This window comes from Nerophis ophidion, linkage group LG06 (genome assembly GCF_033978795.1).
Source record: "Nerophis ophidion isolate RoL-2023_Sa linkage group LG06, RoL_Noph_v1.0, whole genome shotgun sequence".
Classification (NCBI taxonomy): domain Eukaryota; kingdom Metazoa; phylum Chordata; class Actinopteri; order Syngnathiformes; family Syngnathidae; genus Nerophis; species Nerophis ophidion.
Genome location: NC_084616.1, coordinates 29,831,949 through 29,854,668, shown reverse-complemented (window position 1 = coordinate 29,854,668; position 22,720 = coordinate 29,831,949). Strand labels below are relative to the sequence as shown.

General features: G+C 40.4%; 3 protein-coding genes across 4 annotated transcripts; all 3 read left to right on the top strand.

The window, feature by feature from the left end:
* Positions 1–4,338: 4,338 nt before the first annotated feature.
* Positions 4,339–6,485, top strand: hoxc9a (homeobox C9a). Its single transcript, XM_061903309.1, has 2 exons — positions 4,339–5,072; positions 5,777–6,485. The coding sequence occupies exons 1-2, from the start codon at positions 4,532–4,534 to the stop codon at positions 6,019–6,021; spliced, it is 786 nt and encodes a 261-aa protein (XP_061759293.1). The 5' UTR covers positions 4,339–4,531; the 3' UTR covers positions 6,022–6,485.
* A 5,017-nt stretch (positions 6,486–11,502) lies between these two features.
* Positions 11,503–14,240, top strand: hoxc8a (homeobox C8a). Its single transcript, XM_061903310.1, has 2 exons — positions 11,503–12,339; positions 12,708–14,240. The coding sequence occupies exons 1-2, from the start codon at positions 11,904–11,906 to the stop codon at positions 13,016–13,018; spliced, it is 747 nt and encodes a 248-aa protein (XP_061759294.1). The 5' UTR covers positions 11,503–11,903; the 3' UTR covers positions 13,019–14,240.
* A 5,868-nt stretch (positions 14,241–20,108) lies between these two features.
* On the top strand, positions 20,109–21,864 carry hoxc6a (homeobox C6a). Of its 2 annotated transcripts, none has more exons than XM_061903304.1 (2): positions 20,109–21,032; positions 21,287–21,864. In XM_061903304.1, the coding sequence occupies exons 1-2, from the start codon at positions 20,636–20,638 to the stop codon at positions 21,619–21,621; spliced, it is 732 nt and encodes a 243-aa protein (XP_061759288.1). In that variant the 5' UTR covers positions 20,109–20,635; the 3' UTR covers positions 21,622–21,864. The 2 variants fall into 2 exon arrangements, with proteins under 2 accessions (XP_061759288.1, XP_061759289.1); XM_061903305.1 differs by having other exon boundaries at positions 20,110–21,032; positions 21,290–21,864.
* The last annotated feature ends 856 nt before the right edge of the window (positions 21,865–22,720 follow it).

Genomic DNA, 22,720 nt, shown 5'->3' with positions numbered 1-22,720 from the left:
CACACACACACACACACACACACACACACACACACACACACACACACACACACACACACACACACACACACACACACACACTTACACACACCATTGACAATAACAATGGCAGAGGAAAGAGGGAAAATGAACACCGCATTAAATGTATTTTAAAATAAATGTAAAAATAAAATATATATAATACACGAATGGAAAGATTAAATTGTGAGATTAATAGTAGCAATACATGGAATAGAAAATATTGGAGCATAACTGTACGATTTGGAGTCAGATGATGACGTTATAGCATTAATTCTTACATTAAAAACATGTTGGCTTAATGATATCACTAATAATAGTTAATTGTAGGATCCCATTTCATCACGTTGTGTCTCATTGATATTCATGTCGTAACTGTGTCATGCATGATCTCTTCTGTCCGTCTATCATCTGCCCATCTATTTCTTTCTGTCATTGATATGAGTCATGTTGTTGCATAATGTTACCCACACAGTCAGTTTTGTGCATAACCTGTTTTTTGTGTTTTGCTTAACGTTCACTTGTGCATATGTTGTCAGTAAAATCGAATTTAAGAAAATAAATGCTGTCAAAACGAACAAAAAAGGGATGCAACACGATGCTGTGTTGTTTTGTTGGACTCCAAAGCTGCAGCTATCGTGTACACATTGCGCTAATCCCCCTCGGTTTCCCCCCCAGCGCCGCTGCAGATTGCACGAATTGGGGGGAACAGTCTGGAATCCAAAGTCACTTTCATTCAGCTCTTGTGAATGGCCGTCTTCTCCTGGAATGTGTCGCTCACAAAGACTTTTACAGCGCCGCAAACAGTTCACCCTAAAACCATATAAACATAAAGCCATTTATTTCCACTTTGTAGTGGCGCACAGGAACCGTAGCCGTCAGACGCGCACTTCCTTTAAGAACACTTCTGAGATGTGGCAAGACACTGCAGGACAAAATAAGAGAATAAAACATCCAATGCATTTTAACTGGGATGTATTAAATCGTTACTTATATTCATTGGGAATATATATATATATATACAGTAATATTATTATTATTAATTATAATGATAATAATAATAATGCGCTGCGTAATGCTATGAGGCTTTATCCTCCTGAGAACCATCGTTCTCTATAGTGTTTTTTTTTTTTTTTGTGGCTATTGTGTATATTCATATATGGCTGACAAAAACTAGACTAAATACACATGTCTACTGCAGAGGGCGCTGGTTCTCAGAATGATATGGAAATATATATGGAATATATGCCTTCAGTCCTAATATGAAGCTGGCAATATAGACTAGGAGCAGTAGATACAGCATCGGCTGTATAGAGTCTGTTTTAGTCAAATATATGCAAATGAAGGCTTGTGCAGAGATGATGATGCACATTGAAAAATCCCCCTTGAATACAACACAACATAACGTTATTCTTTTTTTTCTTTTTTCTTTTTTCTATCTTTGACTTTGACTCTACGTGGAACTGTTACATAAATGTTGGTGATGATCAATATTATTCTGAGCCAGAGACATGCAATTGAGGCCGTTTTAATGTGTTGTGGAAATTCTAATTGCACGTGAATAACGAGAAAAGCGGTAGGAAATGGATGGATGAATGGATGGATTATATTTCCCGCATGCCTTGTGACTGTGATGGAATTTTTTTTATGTATCTGAATTTGCTCCAAAATAATGATCCAGGAAACGACTAAGCAGGGAAATATTTAGGCCAATGGGGTTTTTTTTTTCTGCTGCAGATGATGGCTTTCTTTTTTGCTTTTGAATAGCAGTCTTTATACTAAAACTATATTCAAAAAACAAATACTTTGCACACAAGTCAAATATTAAAGGGCCAAAAATCAGTTTAGTTCCTAAATAGAAAGACGATGAGGAAATTGAGGTCATTGTTTGGGTTGTTTCCATTGAACCAACATAATTTTTGTATATATCTGTATCTCATCTGTTTTGTAAGGGGCGATGGAAGCCGGCAGACCCGTCAGCGTTCGTCTGATCTTGAATGGGATTGTGCTGAAAATTTTAATTTTCCTGAAGGAACTCTCCTGACGGAATAAATAAAGTACTATCTAATCTAATCTAATATAATATCAACATAAAGCATAGCAAGACGTCAAATGTGTTTGTTGTATTAAGACTTACGGCTAAATAAGAAACCTTATTCTACTGGCACACAGTATCAATTTAGATGCTTGATGACAAAAAGGATGACAGACATAGAACTGTTTATATATCACGTCTTTTATTTAGATTGACAACGGGGAATGCAAACGGGTGAGACATTCGAATATGAAATATAATTTGCAACTTGAGTGAAATAAATAAATAACCAGAAAGTGACAGGACTATCGAATATGCAATTTACATGTATGGGAAAACAAAACAAAAACTAATAGTAGCGAGGTATCAAGATTAGAGGCATTAAAAATAACAATAAAGGAACGATAGCCATTCTAAAAGATGATATGTGCTGTAAGACTTTCCAGCGAGGTTTAATGGCAGCAGTAGCAACAGCAGAATAAACAGACGTAGACCTTAAACCTGCAGGTACAAAAAAAAAAAAAAGTACAAGTTTGAAACGATCTCATTGAAGTTAAGGACAATTTATAGTGGCCAGAATACATCTGGGGGAACATTTGACTTGCTGTCTGGCTTTTTATATTTCATGCTTGAATCTGAACTCCATAACACACATTGTTTATACATACATATATATATATACATATATATATGTATATATATATATATATATATGTATATATATATATATATATATATATATATATATATATATATATATATATATATAAATAAATAAAACATATTGTTATATATGTGTATATATATAAATAAAACAATGTGTGTTATATATGTATGTGTATGTATATATATATATATATATATATATATATATATATATATATATATATATATATATATATATATATATAAGTATATATATATATACACATACACATACATATATAACACACACATATATATATATATATATTTATATTAAAAAAACAATGTGTTATATATATATGTATGTATGTAAACAACGTTTGTACACAATTATTGTGAGTATGAAAAAGAGTAAAAAACTAGTTTTTCTACTGCCATTACTTTTTCCAGTTCATGTTAAAACCATTGCAGACTTGTCAATATTTTCTCACAGTCCAGTTTTTCCAGTTTTTTTTTTTAAAGAATCCCATAACGAAGAATTGTCAAATTTAGTCCACATGCTTGCAATAGGTTTAGTAATCACGTTAACTGAAATAAAGATGCAACAGCAACAACAACAACAACAAGAAAAAACATGCCCGCACATGCTTGCAAGGAAAAAAAAACATGACCCCCGCATCAGTCTAAAAACAGACATTAAAATGTGAGATTAAAATTAAACTTAATGGCACCGTTATTCTAATTGCAGACCCGCATTGCAGCGTGTTCGTTTACATGTGTGCGAGAGTGTTGCTAAGTGGCACGTGGCTTTATATTGCGGAATAAAACGGCAAAATTAGCCTATTATCTCCCTTAGGAGAGTTTTTTTTTTTTTTTTTTAATCTAACGAACCCTTTTACCTCCTTTTCGGGGCTGCAATGTCTCCCTCATCCCTGCACGGCCTGCGTGTGTGTGTCTGTGACGTGTGTGTGTGTGTGTGTGTGTGTGTGTGTGTGTGTGTACATGTTTGTGTGCGTGCGTGTTGTGACATGTGTACACACACACGAGTATAAAGTTGTGTTGGTTTTATGTCAAGCGAGGGACTGCAGGATGCTGGCTTATTAATGACACGTTTATGAACAATCAAATGGTCGTCGTTAAAATTTATTGACAGCCATTAAAACTTGAACGGCCACTATGTGGAGTACCGCCGCACTAGTGGGCTGCCTGTCAACAATGTTGGGATCCCCTTCTCTAATGCTATCTACTTCGGGTCCCCTTTTTGGAAATGTCGTTGCGCCCTCTTAAAAATACTATTTTATTAATGCCCCTGAATTATTTAAGTGTTAACACTGCCTATAGAAATAAACAAATAAACACCCTGCCACATCCTGAAAAGAAACATGTTAAAATTGCAAAATTGCTACAGCAGATTTTGCAGGCAGACAGAGATTGATGACACCATCAAATAGTGCCCCTGTGCGCATGTATCTGCACTGCGACTGCACACAGATCCTCCAGTAACACCCTCCTCCTCCGCGTTTTGTCGCCCCAAAAAACAAGTGGACGCCGCAGTGGAGGTTACCTATAAAGACGTCCGCCAGCCAGAAGCAAATAACACGTTTAATCCGGTAAAAGCGCAAAGGCTATTCGGGGTAAGTGGCGCATTGATCCGCGTACTATATTTTTGGTGTGGGGGTAAATACGGTCACGTGACACGAAGGCAGCCAATCGGAGGCGTCCGAGCTCGGGGAAATAATTACCTGCCTTGATTGTTCTATGGTCAGATAAAAAAGTACACATACACCCCATTTAATAATCGGATGCATGTAAAAGAGTGCAGGGAGCTTCGACATGTCGACCACGGGTCCCATAAGTAATTATTATGTGGACTCCTTGATCAGCCATGACACCGACGAGGTCCTGGCGGCGGCAGCAGCGACTCGCTTTTCGGCGCCCGCCTCGCACCCTGCCGGCCCGCGTCCTCTCGTCCCGGACTGTGGCGACTATCCCTCTTGCAGCTTCGCAGCCAAGCCGGCGGTGTTCCCCACGTCCTGGGCCCCCTCGCAGTCCTCGGTGGTGTACCATCCGTACGGCCACCAGGCTCACTTGGGCACGGAGTCTCGGTACGTGCGCTCCTGGCTGGAGCCCATCTCGGGCGCGGTGCCTTTCCATGGCTACCCGGGCAGCGGCAGGCACTACGGCTTGAAGTCCGACGCTTTCCCGGAGCACCGGGCCGGTGAATGCCTCGGGAGCACCGGGCGGACCTACACGGATTACTTGTACTGCTCATCCTCGGAAATGCGGGACAAGACGCTGCAGAGCCTCCCTTCGCCCGAGCCGGAGGTGCTGGCTGCTGGGAAGCATAAAGAGGAGAAGCCGGAGATCGACCCCAGTAAGTTCAAGCTCCTTTTTACTGCTTTTTTTTGTGTGTACTGGAAAGAACATGTCTGTAAAGTGAAATTATACACTCATCCCCCCTTTCTGCAACTATAAAAGACAAACGCTACTGGGCTAATGATACTGGGGCTATAAAACCCTCACGCGGTTGTAAACATGCTCCAAGCCCACAGTAACACGTTGCATTTGGGTGGAGGAAAATCATACAACATTCAAACAGCACTATTAGTATTATTGTCCTAATATTGCAAACGTATTCAACCCTTTTTAGGCCTGTATTTCCAACAAGCAATGTTGGTCATTGCAAAACTCTGTGCTATTTATGCATGCAGAATCAGTTAAAACACAATCATGGGACCCATCAGAAAAAAGAACTGAGGATGTCTACATATATAAGAACACGTCCCATGGACGAGGTCCTGTAACGGCTTGAACTATGGTCTACTTTATGGGCCAATAAAGTGAAAAAGCGCATTGAGTATTTTACGATGGTGTTGCGCACAAGTTAAGGGACGCAGAAGCAAGCCCTTGTAGAGTGCATGTTATTGACTTTTGAATATTTAATACGTGTGTACGAATTATTTTCTTTCCGTTGACATGTGAGCTCTTTATAGCCATGCTGTGCAGCTCCCTGACAACAATATTTATTGCAAATAATAATACAAACTTTTTTTTCTTTTTTGTTTTTCTTTTTTGCAGATAACCCTGTGGCAAATTGGATCCACGCACGCTCCACCAGGAAGAAACGGTGTCCTTACACAAAATACCAGACTCTCGAACTGGAAAAGGAGTTCTTGTTCAATATGTACCTTACCAGGGACCGCCGCTATGAGGTGGCCCGGGTCCTCAATCTGACCGAAAGGCAGGTCAAAATTTGGTTCCAAAACCGGCGAATGAAGATGAAGAAAATGAACAAGGAGAAGAGTGACAGCAAGGAACAATAATAATGAATAGTATCATTATTATTATTATTATTATTACACGCGCTATGGACAGCAGTTGTCTTCATATTTATCATGATTAACCCCTCCTCGACGCCCCATCGTCGAGACTCTTGTCGTTGTTTTTCTACGCACATGAAAGAAAGCTAATTTACATTAAAAAAATGTTTTGTTTTTTTTGTAAGGGAAAATTCTAAAAAGTACAATTAGGACGCATTACGCAGCGTTCCATGAGTGGGAGATTATACTTGAAATCCTCTGTATTTTCACACACCCATAATTGAAGTTGCAGGTGGACTATTTTGTACTGGATGAACAAACATCTGCAATTGTCTTGTCTTGTATTTTTTTTTTTTTTTTGTGATAGTTGTTGTGTATCTCTTTTTTGGACTGTACTATCCTCTGCGAATGTAACTGAATGTAGATAGAGAGTACTGCAAAAATACAAACATAACCTCCAAATACTACACTGCATTTTGTGTTGATTGTGGATTTAACTTGCGTGCGTCAGTGCACGAATAACAACATGCTAATATTGCACTCAAGTTAGAGATGATGTGTCTCGGATATGCAGACATCTAAGTAGGTCGTGTAAGGCCACAAATGTTGTGTACGCAGCCGCCATTTATTAAATATCCATTTACAAGATTCAATAAACCATGATTCTGGTACCATCATTTAATGATGCAATCATTGCAAGTCCGATATTTACTTTGTAAAAATGTTTATTGTAAGAATTCAGGGTAAATAACGTGACTTTCACTGTGATGTTAAATGCTGCGAGATATAAGAACACTGTAATATTTAGATTCATTTTATGTAAGGTTGTGTTACATTTTGATTACAGTATTTTACTGTGGAATAATGCTAGCGATTGTTCAGTTGTATATTTCATTTTTTAATTCACATGGGTTGTACATGCAAAGCAAGTAACGTCCACATACAGCTAATGTACACATATGGCCTTTTTGAGCACAATTTGGCGTGGAACAGTGTTCAATATTATTAGTATTATTTTTTTTTATTTTTAAAAACAACCAAAAAAGAACTAGTTTGAGCCAATCCTGCATGAGAATGTGAGAGTGATCCTCACATTTGTTCCCTGTAGCTTATAGGGCCTTAAATTGCCTTTTTGTGGTGCAGAACAATAAAGACAGGATGCTGCACTTTTCAAAGCCCAAATCCTGTGCGTTTCCGCTCGGACACACAGCCACAAACACACGTGCACGCACGCACGCACGCACGCACACACACACACACGCACACACACACACACACACACACACACACACACACACACACACACACACACACACACACACACACACACACACACACACACACATGTCCACGCACAAAATGGCACTTTTTACAACCCCACGCCATGGAGCTCGCTTGTTTGTCTCAAATGCAGAGCAACAAAGCAAACTCGGGCGACTGGCTAGACGTCTGGCCTAAATGACTTTATGGTTTTAATGGACGGAGCTGCAGGACGCGTTCAAAGGAATCCTTCCGCACCTTAAGGGATCTGCACCCAGCTGCCTGTGGACCCCCCTCCCCCAATGTACTTCATCAATAGCCCGCCATTAGATAAAGAAATAGCTGTTTATCAAGGGAAGTATAGTGCAAGCCTTAATGCGCAATATAATACGACACTAATAATAAAGAAACACGTCCCGGTGCAAATCACGCATGGCTTTTATTCAAGCAAAATGGCCACATACTGACATGATTTGGACAAATGGGGGCATCTCGACCCCGCCACCCCCCCCCCCCCCCCCCCCACCAACCACCATAATACTCTCTGATTGGTGGACTCCAGCCAGCTAGTCAGGGTTACAAACATAATCGGACGCTAGATGACGCTGTTGCTCCACGTTTTGAGCAGCCTGCCGTGGAAGCGTTTTTCCTTTTGTTTCTGCAAGCTATCTTTGTTTTTGTGGTTTGTGATTAAAAATAAAGGCTTCCATCAACGATGACAAAATGGCCGCGTTTAGTTTTCGACCGTGGAAAGCTTGTGAGAGGATTGTCACACAAACCTTTTTCTTTTGCTTTTCAAAACACTTGTGTCCATCCAATTAAAGGTTGCAGCACTTGCATTGTGTCATGAACACGTCATATATTAGCTAGGGACCGTAATTTAATTTCATATAAAGACTTAAAATATTGTATATCTATAATGTCTTTGCAGAACACATTTGGAGTCATAAAAAATCATGTAAAAACAATAAAAACAACGTAAATGTCATAATGTCGGAGTAAATAGCTATAATAAATATGAATTATAGATATAAAATGATATATATATACACACATATATATACAAGTAATATGAATAATATAATAATAATAATGTAATAATAGTTTTCATAATATCGTATAATATTATATTTCATTCATATTACTTATGTAAGTGTTTAATTTAGTAAACTTTGAGTAAATCATCGATACTACACACACACACCCACACACACATTAACACACACACACACAATATATATATATATATATATATATATATATATATATATATATATATATATATATAATCTGACGCGCTAAACACTATTTGCCAGATACATTTACTCGCTAATGCACATAAAATAATAATTCAAACAAATAATAATAATAGCAATATGCATATCTGTATTAAATGGCTTTTGTGACACCCACACTTAAAAAACTTAAAAGTCCTCACGAATGTGTGTGTGTGTGTGTGTGTGTGTGTGTGTGTGTGTGTGTGTGTGTGTGTGTGTGTGTGTGTGCGTCTGCGTCTGTGTAACAATGATTGGCAATCTGCATATTTATAGAGTGTGGAAGGTCCATAAATTTGCCCAGTGCGCCTTTCATATTTTACGAGGATGTGTATAAAACGTTAGTGGCCCCTACAAAAAGCACACTGGCATATTTGGAGACTGCGGAGGGCGAGTATGTGCGAGTATGAACTGAGACTTGCGAGTGCTGATTGCAGCTAAACATCCAGTGTAAAATTTTATGAACTCTTCCACACGGGGGAGATTTATCCCCGGTGGCTTTTACAGGGTCATTGAGTGGCACCTACTATTCATAGGTCGTGTTTATATTTGCGTGTGTCGGTGTTTTGTGTTTTACAGCGCCGGGTGCAAGTGTATGTGTGTGTGTGTGTGTGTGTATGTGTGTGTGTGTGTGTTGTGTGTGTGTGTGTGTGTGTATGTGTGTGTGTGTGTGTGTGTGTGTGTGCGTGTGTGTGTGTTTCGGGGGATGCTGCCCTGACCCCTTTACTCAATTATACACCAAGGTGTGCATGTACTGCATGTCTACTGATTATAGTTGTTGTGCTCTTTGTGGCACTGCACACTTACTGTTATTGCGTTGCTAATGCAGCTTCTACAGCATCATCTATTGCTGATTATTGTTGTTTGTGTTCTTATGGCGTCATTAATTGGTGATTATGTTGCGTTATTGGCACTATAACATCTGTCCTGTGGATAATTATGTTGCAGTCTTAAACCTTGCTGGCTTGCTTGTCTTATAACAGCAACATTACTGGTGCTTATGTTGTTGTTTGTGTCTTCTTGTATCATTTATTTTTTTTAGTGTTGCGTTTGTTTCTGTATTTTGGTTTTGTGTGTGTGGTTGGGGAGGGTAATGGGGGGGCTGTACTGTGTCTGGGGCTTTTGTGGATTTTGTATTATCACAGCAACGTTCCCTGCATGGTGCATTGATTTGATTTTTGTTATGTTATCATAATGATTGTTATCTATTTATAACGCATAAATGGCTTTTTTTTTGTAAAAACAAACCGCCCGTATAGGGGTTTCGGGGGGTACTGGTGCTGTTAAATGTAAACATGCACGTCGATGAGCTGGTCACGTGTATGTTTTGTTGTCACTGCTTATAGTCCTAGTTTTTGTGCTCATGCATGGCACCATTCACTTGTTCTCTATTTGTGTTGCTGCTTTTTAATCTTATAGCGTCATCAATTGGTGATTATGTTGTGTGACTGGTAATGTGATATCTGTCCTGCAGTTTTTTTATGTTGCATATAACAGCATTACTGTTGCTTAATATTTGTGTCATCTATGTCATTTAGTGGCTCTTTTGTTGTTGTATTTGAGTTGTGTGTGTGTGTGTGTGTGTGTGTGTGTGTGTGTGTGTGTGTGTATGTGTGTGTGTGCAAATTGGTGATTTCATGTTATTGCAGCAGTATTCTGTGCATGGTGCATATCTTTGTGATAATAATTATTCATTTGTTGTTATAATGAGTATTCTCCAAGTATAATGCACCAATGACGTTTATTTGTGCTGTTAAATGTAAACAAGTACAATGTTTAGTTTATCCCATGCACGTTTTGTCATTACTGGCTATTGTTGTAGTTGATGTGCACTTGAGGTCTGATTGTTTTGTTGCTGCTTCTATGGCATCATGTATTGGTGATTATTGTGTCGTTGGTGTTATTACAGCATCATTAATTGGTCATTATGCTGTGTTATTAGTACCGTGATAGCATCTGTCCTGCAATGTAAAGGTTTATTTGTGTTAGAACACCATTACTGGTGCTTGTATTGTTATTTGTGTAAATCATTGTGTTATTTAGTGGTTATTTTGTTGCCACATTTAGGTTGCATGTGTGTGTGTGTGCATTTATATTGGGTTTTCTCTTTTGTTGAATTTGTCAAATTGTAGTATAGCATTCTCTGCCTGTTGCCTATTTGTATTATCATTATTGTTATTATTATGATTATTCTTTTGTAAAGTAAAGCTTTTATATGTCAACATGCATGTGTACGATCTTATCATATATCATGAGTGCATGTATGTTTTGCTGCCAATGCTTAATAGTTTTTGTGTTCATGGTGACATAAACATATGCCCTTATTGTGTTGTTGCTACTTCTGTAGCATTATATGGTGATTATTGTTGTTTGTGTTCTTATAGCATTCTTTAAGCTTCTTTTTGTGTGTGTGTGTTTTGTCTATTCTGTTGTTTCCTGGGGCTATTGTTGATTTTGTGTTATTACAGCAGCATATGGTGCTTATCTGTTTATAACTATACATATATAATGTCACTATACGCATGTACAATGAGATTAAAAGTGTATCCTTCTCTGGTGCAGACATGCATTAAAATAGCAATAAGAAGGGAATAACAGGTGCATTGTTCAGACCTTGTGCCAAAAAGTAATATGGCAGTGTGGCTTATTGCACATTCCGTTCACATATTATCGTTATTTGAATGATCATTCTCACCCTGGATCCCAAGTATACCCGCAGCAATGTCGTTTATTTGTCAAAGCTGTTAAATGTAAACATGCACAATGATGAGCTGATCACATACATGATGAGTGCAGGTGTGCGTGTATCCCTATAGGGAGGGCCTGGTGTCTGACCGCTGTGCAAAAGATGAAGGGGTTGGGGAGGGTGGGTGTGGAGGGGGGAGGGGGTGCCTGCGATGGGGGTGGGAAGCTTAAAAAAAAAAAGGAAAAAAGAGCACGCAGCGTCTGTGACTGTGCCGGTGGAGCATGCACGCCAAGCTTTAAGTTTAGATAAGACACATGCACACATGAGCCGGACTTGAGCCTGCAGGGGGAAAAACCACGCAGCAGCAGCAGCAGCAGCAGCAGCAGCTCGGACGAGAGGAAGTGCTCGGAGCGAGTGATCTGCCGCGGATCGTCCAAAGGGGCAGCGTTTCTTCCAGTTCCGGTTTTGTCTGTCTTGCGTGTGTGTGCGCGCGCCGTGTGCGGGTTGGGACCCCCAAACAAAAGGCTGCCATCACCCCCAACGGAAAGATCTTCCACCGCCGCCGCGCGTGTGTGTGTGTGTGTGTGCGTGTGTGTGTGTGTGCGTGCGTGCGTGCGAGGAAAAAGAGCCGAGCGTCAGACGCTCCGCTGGATGCAAAACCAAACATGAGCTCCTATTTTGTCAACCCTCTGTTCTCCAAGTACAAAGGCGGCGAGTCTCTGGAGCCAACTTACTACGACTGCCGGTTCCCACAGAGCGTCGCCCGCAGCCACACGCTGGTCTACGGACCCGGAGCGGCCGCCCCGGGTTTCCAGCACCCGTCTCACCATGTGCAGGACTTTTTCCACCACGGCACCGGCGGCATCTCCAACCCGGGATACCAGCAGAACCCATGCGCCCTGGCGTGCCACGGCGACGCGGGAAAATTTTACGGATACGAAACCCTGCCGAGGCAAACGCTTTACGGTAGCCAGCAAGAGGCGAGCCTGGCGCAGTATCCGGACTGTAAATCGTCGGGAGGCACGAACCCTGGAGAAGGACAAGGCCACTTAAATCAAAACTCCTCTCCCAGCCTTATGTTCCCGTGGATGAGACCCCACGGTCAGAATCTGCTTTATTATTATTATTATTTTTATTATTAATATCACCTCATACGTGTGTGTGTGTGTGTGTTCATGTGTCATAGAGGCATGTGTGTGTGTTACTGCAGTGCAGCACACATCATATTTGCTGCCAATGATCATGTATTTCATAACTTTGAAGAGATCTAAATGTATAGGAATGCGTAATGCTTTATGCGTAATACACTATAAAATAGTGCATTACGCACCAACTATAGTGACTATAGTGCATGTGTATTATACAGTACTTGTATGCATGTACCTCCACTATATGGGGCCTATGTAACTGTGCGTAATGTTGTCAACCATATCATCTTTAATCATTCATGTTTTTTTTTCCAATCCAAGCGCCAGGACGACGCAATGGAAGGCAAACCTACAGCCGTTACCAGACCCTGGAACTGGAGAAGGAGTTCCTCTTCAACCCTTACCTGACCCGCAAGAGGAGGATCGAGGTGTCGCACGCCCTGAGCCTCACCGAGCGCCAGGTGAAGATCTGGTTCCAGAACCGCAGGATGAAGTGGAAAAAGGAGAACAACAAGGACAAGTTTCCGGGTCAGAGGGGAGAGGCCGAGGCCGAGGAGGAGGGCAACGAGGACGGTGAAGGGGAAGAGGTGGAAGAGAAGGAAGCGGAAGAGAAAGAAGAGAGCAAGGAGTGATTTTATGGTCCTTTTTATGGTTATATGGTCTGAAAAAGAGAAGGGGAGAAGAGAGAAAAAAAGGTCTCATAAAACGAGCAGGAGTCACAAGAGCGTCTTTTTTTTATGGCCACCCTTTCGTTTTGTCAAGTGGGAACAGGAATCCCCAACAATATTCCCGTCATCTATATGCACATTTCTCCCGTTATGACACCCCCCAAACACACTTAAAAATGGAAGCATTTGATATTATATATTAGAGCTGCTGCCTTGGCAAAAAAACAAAACAAAAAGGGAAACAAAACGCATGTTAGATTGAGGGGGAAAATAGACTATAGCTATATTTGTTTTTGTTTGGACACATTTGTTTTAAATTGAACCCGCAGCTGTAAATATACAAATAATAATAATAATAATAATAACACGTCTGTAAAATCAATGGGAGATCTGAGTATAGTTTGTACAACCACCCACTTCTGTTATTATATTATGATTATTATTGTCCTTGTTACAGTTTTACTGTTTTTTTAAGCAGCCTCACACGTTTTATTTTGGAGGACGACCAGGTAATTACAATCGTTTGAAATTCTTTGATGCTACCTAAACCTAGGGATAATTGCAATAGATATTTCTGAATATAGGGATTTCGTACGGTTTTTATTTCAAAGTGTTACACCTATTCGCACACACACACACACACACACACACACATGCATAAACACACACACACACACACACACTCGTGTACGCACGCCAAAAAAAGTGTTACTATTAAGTTATGTATGTAGCATTTACCCAACCATGTACACTTGATGACATATATTTTTGCGTTTTGGGAAGACAATTAGTTCCAAGCCAAGCAATTAAGAGATTGTTACCATGAGGCACTACCTAAACTTCCGAGCCTTGCCTTTGCAGAAATCCACGCAGGCACACCATAGTGGGCAAACGGCTTTGAATGAACGACATTTCCCCAACAACTAAAACTGCCTAATAACGCACATTGACTGCGTGAACCTGCAACAATTACAGCGAGTTTCCTTTTTTATTTGAACGTGCTGGTGATATAGAGTAGATGTTTTTATTGTTGTTTTTTTTTTGCACTGAATATAACCTTTACGTACGTATTGTTATATATTGATGTCAACAGTTATGCTCGTTTCCTGGTGTTTCTCCTGTGAAATACGACGTTGTGTCCTGCCATTGTTGATGTAAAGTCACAAATAAAGAAGATGGCTCACTATCATGTCTCCTTCTTTTTTTTATTATCATTATTTTTATTGCAGCCTCCAATTGATTGCCTCTTGGCTTGGTGCACGCACTAAAATGCATGCATGAATAACGTCTTTGGCTCAAAGGTTTTCCTCAAAATAAAATAAAAAAATAATATTTTTATTTTTTTATGAAAAAAAACAAAACACTTCTTTTTTTATCAGATTACCTCCACATATATAAGGCAAACATATTCACAAAAAATAAAAATAAAAATAAACACAAGATATTAATTTCTACCCAATTCACAGCATGCAAAATCTCCAAAGCCAACCCTGCGGCGCAATGTGATGTATCCCTTTAATAACAATAATAACAACAATAAAACCCTCTTCAGGGAGGACATAAAACATTTTTTTAATGAATCTTAGCATGAGTTATGGTACTATTGGAGATCAACTCACATCCGCTGCATTATTAAAAGTGTTTTTGGAGTCACTTCATAAAAAACAAACAAAAAACAAACAAACAAACAAAAAAATCCTTAAGCAAGGTGTGGCGTGGAGCAGTACAAGTTCTGGAAGAATGTTCACATACTTCAAACCAGACATGCTGTAACTGTTGTGTAAATATTTGCAGCTGCATTGAAAGTCTGCTCTTATCAAATAGTAGTTTCATTATTTACTATATATATTTTTTTTCTAAACCTCCTTTCGTTTAACCTAATTTGATCTCATTTTGATATTAAAACGTATATGTGATGTTCAGGCCCATATTTTGAATGAAACTGTTGGCAATAACTCACTTTCACTTTCCAGCAGTGCGTTTTCATTGATTTTGAATCACTTAAATTATTTACATGTGTTTTAAGGGGGGGGATTTTGTTGAAATTGGATTATTTCGATAATTAAAAAACACTTGTAATAAAGCCTCAGGTAGCAGTTATGTTTGTTTAGTTGATTTTCTTGTTCTTTACACAATAATTCAGTCACCTGCGTGTTAACAGAACGAAATGCATGGACTTTGAAAATAGTATTAAAGTAAAAAAAAAAGTGCAAATGTCTTTACTGTTCAGATGCTTGCAATATTTTTCATTTGCGTGTTCATAACAACCCCTTCTGTCTTACATAGATACACATGTATTATTATTGTTATTATTATTATTTTTCCCCGGTTTTGCCTGAACATTCCGGACGTGTCCTTTGGTGACAAGATTTGCTCATTAGGCTATTGTGTGTTTTTTTTCCCCAGAGGGCAGACATCAGCACTAAAGTTTAGTGTACCTGTTGTAAACTTTATTGGCGGTGTAAAGACGAGGCTCGGAAGCTTTTTTTTGTGTGTCGTTGCGTCTTTTGTGTCTATGTGTGTGCTGGCTGGCTGGCCTCAGTGTGCACAAGACGGCCTGCAGGGATCTAACACACCAACGCTCCTCCATGTGGGTAAAAAAACTAATTCATTTTATCGTCAAATGGGAGAGGCTCATTTGTTGTTGTTGTTTTAAATATATTGTGTTATTTGTATGCTTGGAGGAATAATATTTGCCACTGGGTGAATTTTAATGCGTAGAGTTGCAGTCTTTGTTCTTTTGTGGTGATGCAATGAATTTCCTTTTTTACCCCCCAGTTTTTCATTTTTTTCTGCAGTGGTATTGATGGTGTCAGATTATCTCTTTGCTTGCTGGTGTGTCATTTCTGGAACACATTTTTTTATTTTTTATGTTGAAGTTTATTAGATACATGGCTGTAGTAATGCGTGCACCTGATTGGCTGTGTAGAGTCACGTGATCAAGCATCAGCATCAATCTCTGTTTTTTTTTTCTTTGTTTATTTCTCTCCACTTTTTCCACGCTCCTGCTTTCTTACACGACCGTGCAGCGTGTCCCCCAGGGGACCTGTCATATTCCCTTCATATGTTTGACAGACATACATCAGCATATATTATAATTTTTTGTTGTTGTTTTTTTTCCACACTTTCCATTTTCTATATTCGCTGCATTTGGAAAAAAAAGGAGGAGGATGGATAAGACGGGGGCAAACATTCCTGGTTGTTAAAGACAGAAATTTACAGCTGAGTAATAAAAGTTTACGACTCAAGGCTCGCCGTGATTGGCTGCGGCGAGCCACGTGGCTCACGCTCTATGAACATGAACTTTATGCTGTTGTCTATTCCCTGCTCCTTCCTTTGAAACGGCAGCAGAGCTGGCTGCAGCCCTGCAAAACCCTTGCTTTTTCACCTCGAAAAAGATGAACCGCAAAAAAAGAAAAAAAAGAAAATGTGCAGCCATTTTGCCGCTGATTCCTCTTCTCTCCACGGACTTCCTGGCTGTGGGATCTTCCTCATGGCTGCCTCTGCGGTTATCCCCTCGGAAGGTGCTGGTGAGGGGGGGCGGGGAGGAGGGGGGGGGGATAAAGACCCTCACAGCAGGCTGGATGCAGAGATGAAGAGATGTGCACCATGGTTGATGGCAACCGGACAGACGCACCGCTCAGGTAGGACCGCTTATTCCTCTCCTTTCTATATGCTGCTGGGCACGGCCACATATAGGCGGCCTCCCCGGGGGTGTTCCTGTACACCACCGTGCAGATGCGTGTGCGTGGGAGATGGTGTTCAAGCTGCGTGTGCACTGGCTGGTGCTCTATATGCTGACTGGACACTCCGAATGCAATATATTGTGTGATCATTGACGACCCAGTGTGACAAATAACATATATCATACAATCATATAGCTGAGTCCTGCTTTGCAGTTATATCTCCTGCAAACTTGTTAGTCACTTTTTTTTTTTTACAAGCATCTGCCAACAGGCTGCTGTGACACACACACACACACACACACACGCACACACACACACATTCACGCGCACGCACGTGCACATGCACGCACAGTCTTTCTCACTCACACTGACACTCTGTGGCACTTCCCCACAGTGCCCCCTAGCGACCTGCCGGGTTTTGCAATGTGGAAGTGGGCGGTGCTGCTGTTGGGGCGTAGTTGTTTATAGCCGCTTCACTGCGGACGTCAGCTGACCCACTTGTGTGTGTGTGTGTGTGTGTGTGTGTGTGTGTGTGTGTGTGTGTGTGTGTGTGTTTGTGTGTGTGTGTGGGACGCTGTCTGTTTTTCTCATGCCGATCCTCTCACATAAGGGTTATTTTGTAGCGTGCTATATAGGCGATTGAAGTACTTTGTGTAGTTTTTTTATTTATCTATTTATTTTTTTGTGACACACTCACTTCACACCTTGATGTTTGCAATATGTTGTATTTATTGTTCTTCGTGCAAGGTTGCATTATAGAATATTGGTGTTCATGGCGCCCAATGAGGGGTGTATAGATAGCGTGTCAAGGAGAAAATACATCAAAAATGTCATCAAACACATTCCAGGTTTTTTTGGTTGTTTTTTTTTCCTCTGAAGGAAGTAGACAAAAATTCCAGCTTGCATGTGCAGAAAGCAGCTGCAGAGTGCATGCTTGTGTGTGTGTGTGTGTGTGTGTGTGTGTGTGTGTGTGTGTGTGTGTGTGTGTGTGACTTGTCTTTTAATTTAAAATTAAGGCACTGAACACTTAAACACTTACCTTTTCATATGAAAACACAACTGTATTTTTGGAGTGTGTAAATACAACTTGTGTATTGTTTATTTAAACAGAGGCTCATCAGAGTAAATTCGATACTTTTAGTTTTACAGTTCTATTTCAACTGTAATCCCTTGGCATTTTTTTTTTAAATAATGTGCAATATGTTATGATTTAAATGTGTGTGCGCGTGGGTCCTATGCAACAATTAGCACGTTTTGTAATGGTGGAATCCTTGCATATTTTAATCCTGAAGTGTTTCGTGTAGTTTGTTGTCCCCTCGGCTGTTCTTGCTGCTGCAGTCCACTCATGTACCTGCAGAGAGAAGAAAAATGTAGTCCATTTTAAATTTAATACACAATAATTCCAGTGAGTTCGGAGTTGAAAGGAGAAAAGCCTAATGTTTTTTTTTGTGTGTGTGGTGTTGCATAAAGCTTCATTGAAGTCGTGCATCTGTCCCCATCACCACATTAGGAAATCCCAACAGGGCAAAAAAAACTTTTGCCCTCTAATGGTTATAATTTATGATGTGTGGATCAACATGCCGCTCGTTGGGCACCGGCTTCCTGAGTGCTTAATGAGCATAAAGTCCAACACTTCCGGACGTAATTGGGCCAGCCTGCAACGGTAAAGTTCCTATAGATGGCTTTACATTGTTAGAACGGGAATTAGTCCTTATTAGTAAGGGAGAAAAAAGGCAGGGAAATGCCATTGCTTGCCAGGTTTTAGCTCCCTGGCTGTGTTGTAATCATGACAGATAATGTCGAAATTGTGCAATTGCCATCTAACTAACAGCGTGTGAGTTTAAGTAATAGCTTGCTTGCATGCATGCACTAAACACTGTACATGGGCCTTTATAGCAGACGGTTCGTTCAACGCTAACAACCCTTAAAAAGTAATGAGATTATAATGTCACATGCTGTTAATATTACCTGATTATTATCCTTTTCGTGCGGGGGAAAAAAATATATATTTGCGCAAAAGTGGACCAAAAGGTGCCTTTCGGTGCCGCTCCTCCGTGTGATGCGCCTCATGGGCCGCAATAAAACACTAAAACGCGGGGGAAAGAATGAGCTTTCTAAATGTGCACAGTGACACAACCTCTGCTGCATTCCAGCCTCAGTCCACACATTGACAACTGCAGTTTTTATTTACAACCCACTTTACGGCCTTTTTAAGCGAGCGCTTTCCCCCTGAATATTGAAACTTTTCTCCCCACCCCCCAAAAACATATTGTACAGTAATATATATATATATATATATAATTGTTTACCTCTAAAATTAATATGGTTCATGACGTTTATGTTTCATTGTTGGAATTTGCACAGGCTGGATAATTACAAACTCCTTTATCAGCCTTTTGCTGAAAATTTGCGCATGTCACATATGGCCCACGGATAGGGCGAATAGGACGTTTTATGGCATCAGACACTTCCTCCTCGCCTTTGTTGTCTCTTTTATGGGCTATCCAGGCTCCCAAACAACACAGCAAACATTCACGTCCAGGCTTCCAGTCATCAGCCTACTCAACAAATCAATGGCTTGCTCGCATTAACTCCCACAACGTTGTTTTAATGCCAACGATGTTCTAATATTACCTGTCAAAAAAAAACCTTGCATTTAATCGTGTTTGTTTTGAGGAATTTAAAAAGTCACTTCCCTTCCATAGTATATTCACCCTGACAACAGCAGAAAAGTGGGTGGAAATTATAAAAATCCGATTTTGTCTTGTCCAAATGACTGTGCGCGCAAGTTTCACATCTTTGCAGTGCACCTCAAAAAGCAATTTCCAAACCCATTATTTGCTGCTCAGATAATCATCAGTTTGTCTCCTCTACCCCCCACTCCCACCCCTTTGGTGCATGTCACAAGAATGTACAAGTATGACGACTCAGTGTACTTTAATTGCTGCACTTGTATTGTATTTCAACTCCAAAGCCTGTGCGTAAAACGGCCCTTCTTCGCTTCTTTTTCCTTTACCCGCACTGATAATGTTCATAAAAGCAAATTATTATCGATATTATTATTTTGCTTTTGCATGCAGTTGCTGCAGAGAGAGTTGCTGGTGAGCTGGGAAACGTCACTTGTTTTATTGCCCTCACACAAGAGAGACCATAAACGCATTCTTACCACCTCCCCCTGCATCTTCACTGCAAAAGTGTTGGGAAATTGCTCACAACAATTCACATTAAGTGACCATTTTAATATGGGATGTGCTATATCATGCTTTGAGAAGACACACACGAACACACACACACAAACACACACACACACACACACACACGCTGACACAAACACACACACACTTATATATATATATGGTATATTTAGTCCTCACATGGGGACTTATTAGATAACACATTTGTGTATGATTTAAATGTAAATAGCTGCATCAGAAAGTGCCAAAAGTAGCTTTATACACAACCAAAATCAACAGTGTGTCACTTCCAGTGTTTATCGGTATTTTGCAGTAATGCTCCAGCTCTCGGCTAAAAGCTACAGTTTCTCCTCCACTCCCGCCTCCCCATTGGCGGAGCGGGGTCAGCTGACTTTGTCATATTGTCTCTGAGCGAGCCAAGCCTCGGCTATAACACTCGGCTTTGTGCGTCTTAACCGGAGATTGCAAATTAATAATATTGCATCCTCCAAGTGTATAGCGGAGAGGCAGAAAAAGTCGCGGTGGGTTACAGAGTGGGGGCTTAAAGGAGCAAGGGAGGGGGGGTAAAAAAAAAAAAAGACAGAAGAAGAGCTTTGCAGGAGAAAGGTGTGGTTGTCTGACACAAGCGGGAGGGAGATTTACTAGGAAGGGAGCGATAAAGAAGTGGGGAGAGTTGGAGAAGAAGGGTTACAAGGCAAGGTATGAATTCTTATTTCGCAAACCCGTCGCTCTCCTGCCATTTATCCGGTGGCCAAGAGGTTTTGCCCAACGTGCCCATCAACTCCAGCACCTATGACACAGTCAGACATTTCTCGTCCTACGGAGCGGCGGTGACGCACCAGAACCATCGGATATACGCGCCTTTCTACTCGCCTCAAGACAACGTGGTGTTCGGCTCGGGCCGGACTCAGTATGACTATGGATCAAACGTCTTCCTGCAGGACAAGGACGTGCTGCCCAGTTGCAGGCAAACTAACATGCACGGCGCGCAGAGCCACATCGGCCAAGACTACACGTTGGAGCAGAGCCGGGCGGCCCAGGAGCAGAAGAGCAACGTCCCGATCTACCCGTGGATGCAGCGCATGAACTCACACAGCGGTGAGTTTTACTAGCAGCAAATAAATTAAGGAAATGGGCCCGTTTTACGATATGTCTCACCAAGAGAGTAAGCTACTTTTTATGGCCCCATAAAACATGACTGTATCTCCTTGACTTGGAGATGGGCCCTTTTGCATGTTCAAACAAACAGATTTTGTTTATTTTTTTAAAAAGAAGCAAAGTTATTTTTGATACAGCAATTACTTAACTTTAAATAATTGGTGATTTTTTTTTCTTTTTTTTGTGGACCTCAGCAGGAGTGGGCTACGGGACGGACCGACGCAGGGGACGTCAGATCTACTCCCGCTATCAAACATTGGAGCTGGAGAAGGAGTTCCACTTCAACCGCTACCTGACCAGGCGCAGACGCATCGAGATTGCCAACGCGCTTTGCCTGACCGAGCGCCAGATCAAGATCTGGTTCCAGAACCGGCGCATGAAGTGGAAGAAGGAGAGCAACCTGACCTCCACGGTGCAGGCCGGCGCGGGGGGCGAATCCACGGCGGCGTGCACGACGACGACGCAGGACGAGGACCGCGGTGGCGCAGTGGAAGAATGCAAAGAGGAGGATGATGAGAAGAAGGAATAGCTGCAGATTAAAAAAAAATGCAACCCCAACATTACTACCTAAAAAAATGGAGCTGAAAGGGACGACACTGCATGACTGCCCCCTCCTCTCTGTGTCATGACAACAAAATCATTTCAGCCACATTATGAACCCTCTTATGGATCACTTTTGTTTTTTTGTTGTTAATGTTGTTTTTTTTACCTTGTAAGTGCCACACTTGTATTGTGCAAATAATAATTATAATAAAAAAACCCGAAGTATTAATTGCTGTATTTCCAATGCCAGTATTTATCCCACACGCATCAATGTGAAGAAATCTCTGCTCACCAAATTCAGTGTTATGTTAGCCTGTACATTCCACGGGAAAAAGACAAGAAGGATAAAGTCACAGTGTATAAAAAAAAACCTTGAATATGTGAACATACAAATTGCTGAATCTTGAGAATTGCACCACTATAGACACTACAGACTCATATATATATATATATATATATATATATATATATATATATATATATATATATATATATATATATATATATATATATATATATATATATATATATACACACACCTGTAAATATATGCCAATCAGACTAACATTATATTATGCAAGTCCTCTCTAATTTGCATTTATTTGCTTTGTTAGACAAAGCATAAACACAAAATAGGCTTAAAATCTCCTTTCATTTTGACACAAATATTCATTGTGAAATAGATTGGTACACGTCTTTGATTTTTTTCTTTCTTCTGAAAAGTTCCTGTTTTGTCATATTTGTGTATCATGGAATAAAATATTTGTAAAAACATTCACTTATGCATATGTGTATTTATTTTCCAAGGTGGACGGTCCTAATGGGGACTTTATTGTGATGATTGGGGGGTTTAATGTCACCTTTGCACAGGTATATTGCAGGTCAAATTCGGACAGGGAAATAATCAGAATGCGGTGTTTGTGCAACTAAAATACAATCCCACTGCTTCATTTAGAATGGTTTAATCTGATCATGCGTGAAATGTGAGTTATTATTGTTATTATGTTTTTTTCCAAAGGATTACAGTGGGACTTTTATGAGCGTGTGTCCGGCCCGAACCGTCTTGCTCCATTCCAAACACCAGA

Coding starts and splice junctions, on each gene's coding strand:
- hoxc9a (XM_061903309.1), top strand. CDS start 4,532: ATGTCGACCACGGGTCCCATAAGTAATTATTATGTGGACTCCTTGATC. Junction 5,073..5,776: donor GAAGCCGGAGATCGACCCCA/GTAAGTTCAAGC, acceptor TCTTTTTTGCAG/ATAACCCTGTGGCAAATTGG.
- hoxc8a (XM_061903310.1), top strand. CDS start 11,904: ATGAGCTCCTATTTTGTCAACCCTCTGTTCTCCAAGTACAAAGGCGGC. Junction 12,340..12,707: donor CCCGTGGATGAGACCCCACG/GTCAGAATCTGC, acceptor TTCCAATCCAAG/CGCCAGGACGACGCAATGGA.
- hoxc6a (XM_061903304.1), top strand. CDS start 20,636: ATGAATTCTTATTTCGCAAACCCGTCGCTCTCCTGCCATTTATCCGGT. Junction 21,033..21,286: donor GCGCATGAACTCACACAGCG/GTGAGTTTTACT, acceptor TGTGGACCTCAG/CAGGAGTGGGCTACGGGACG.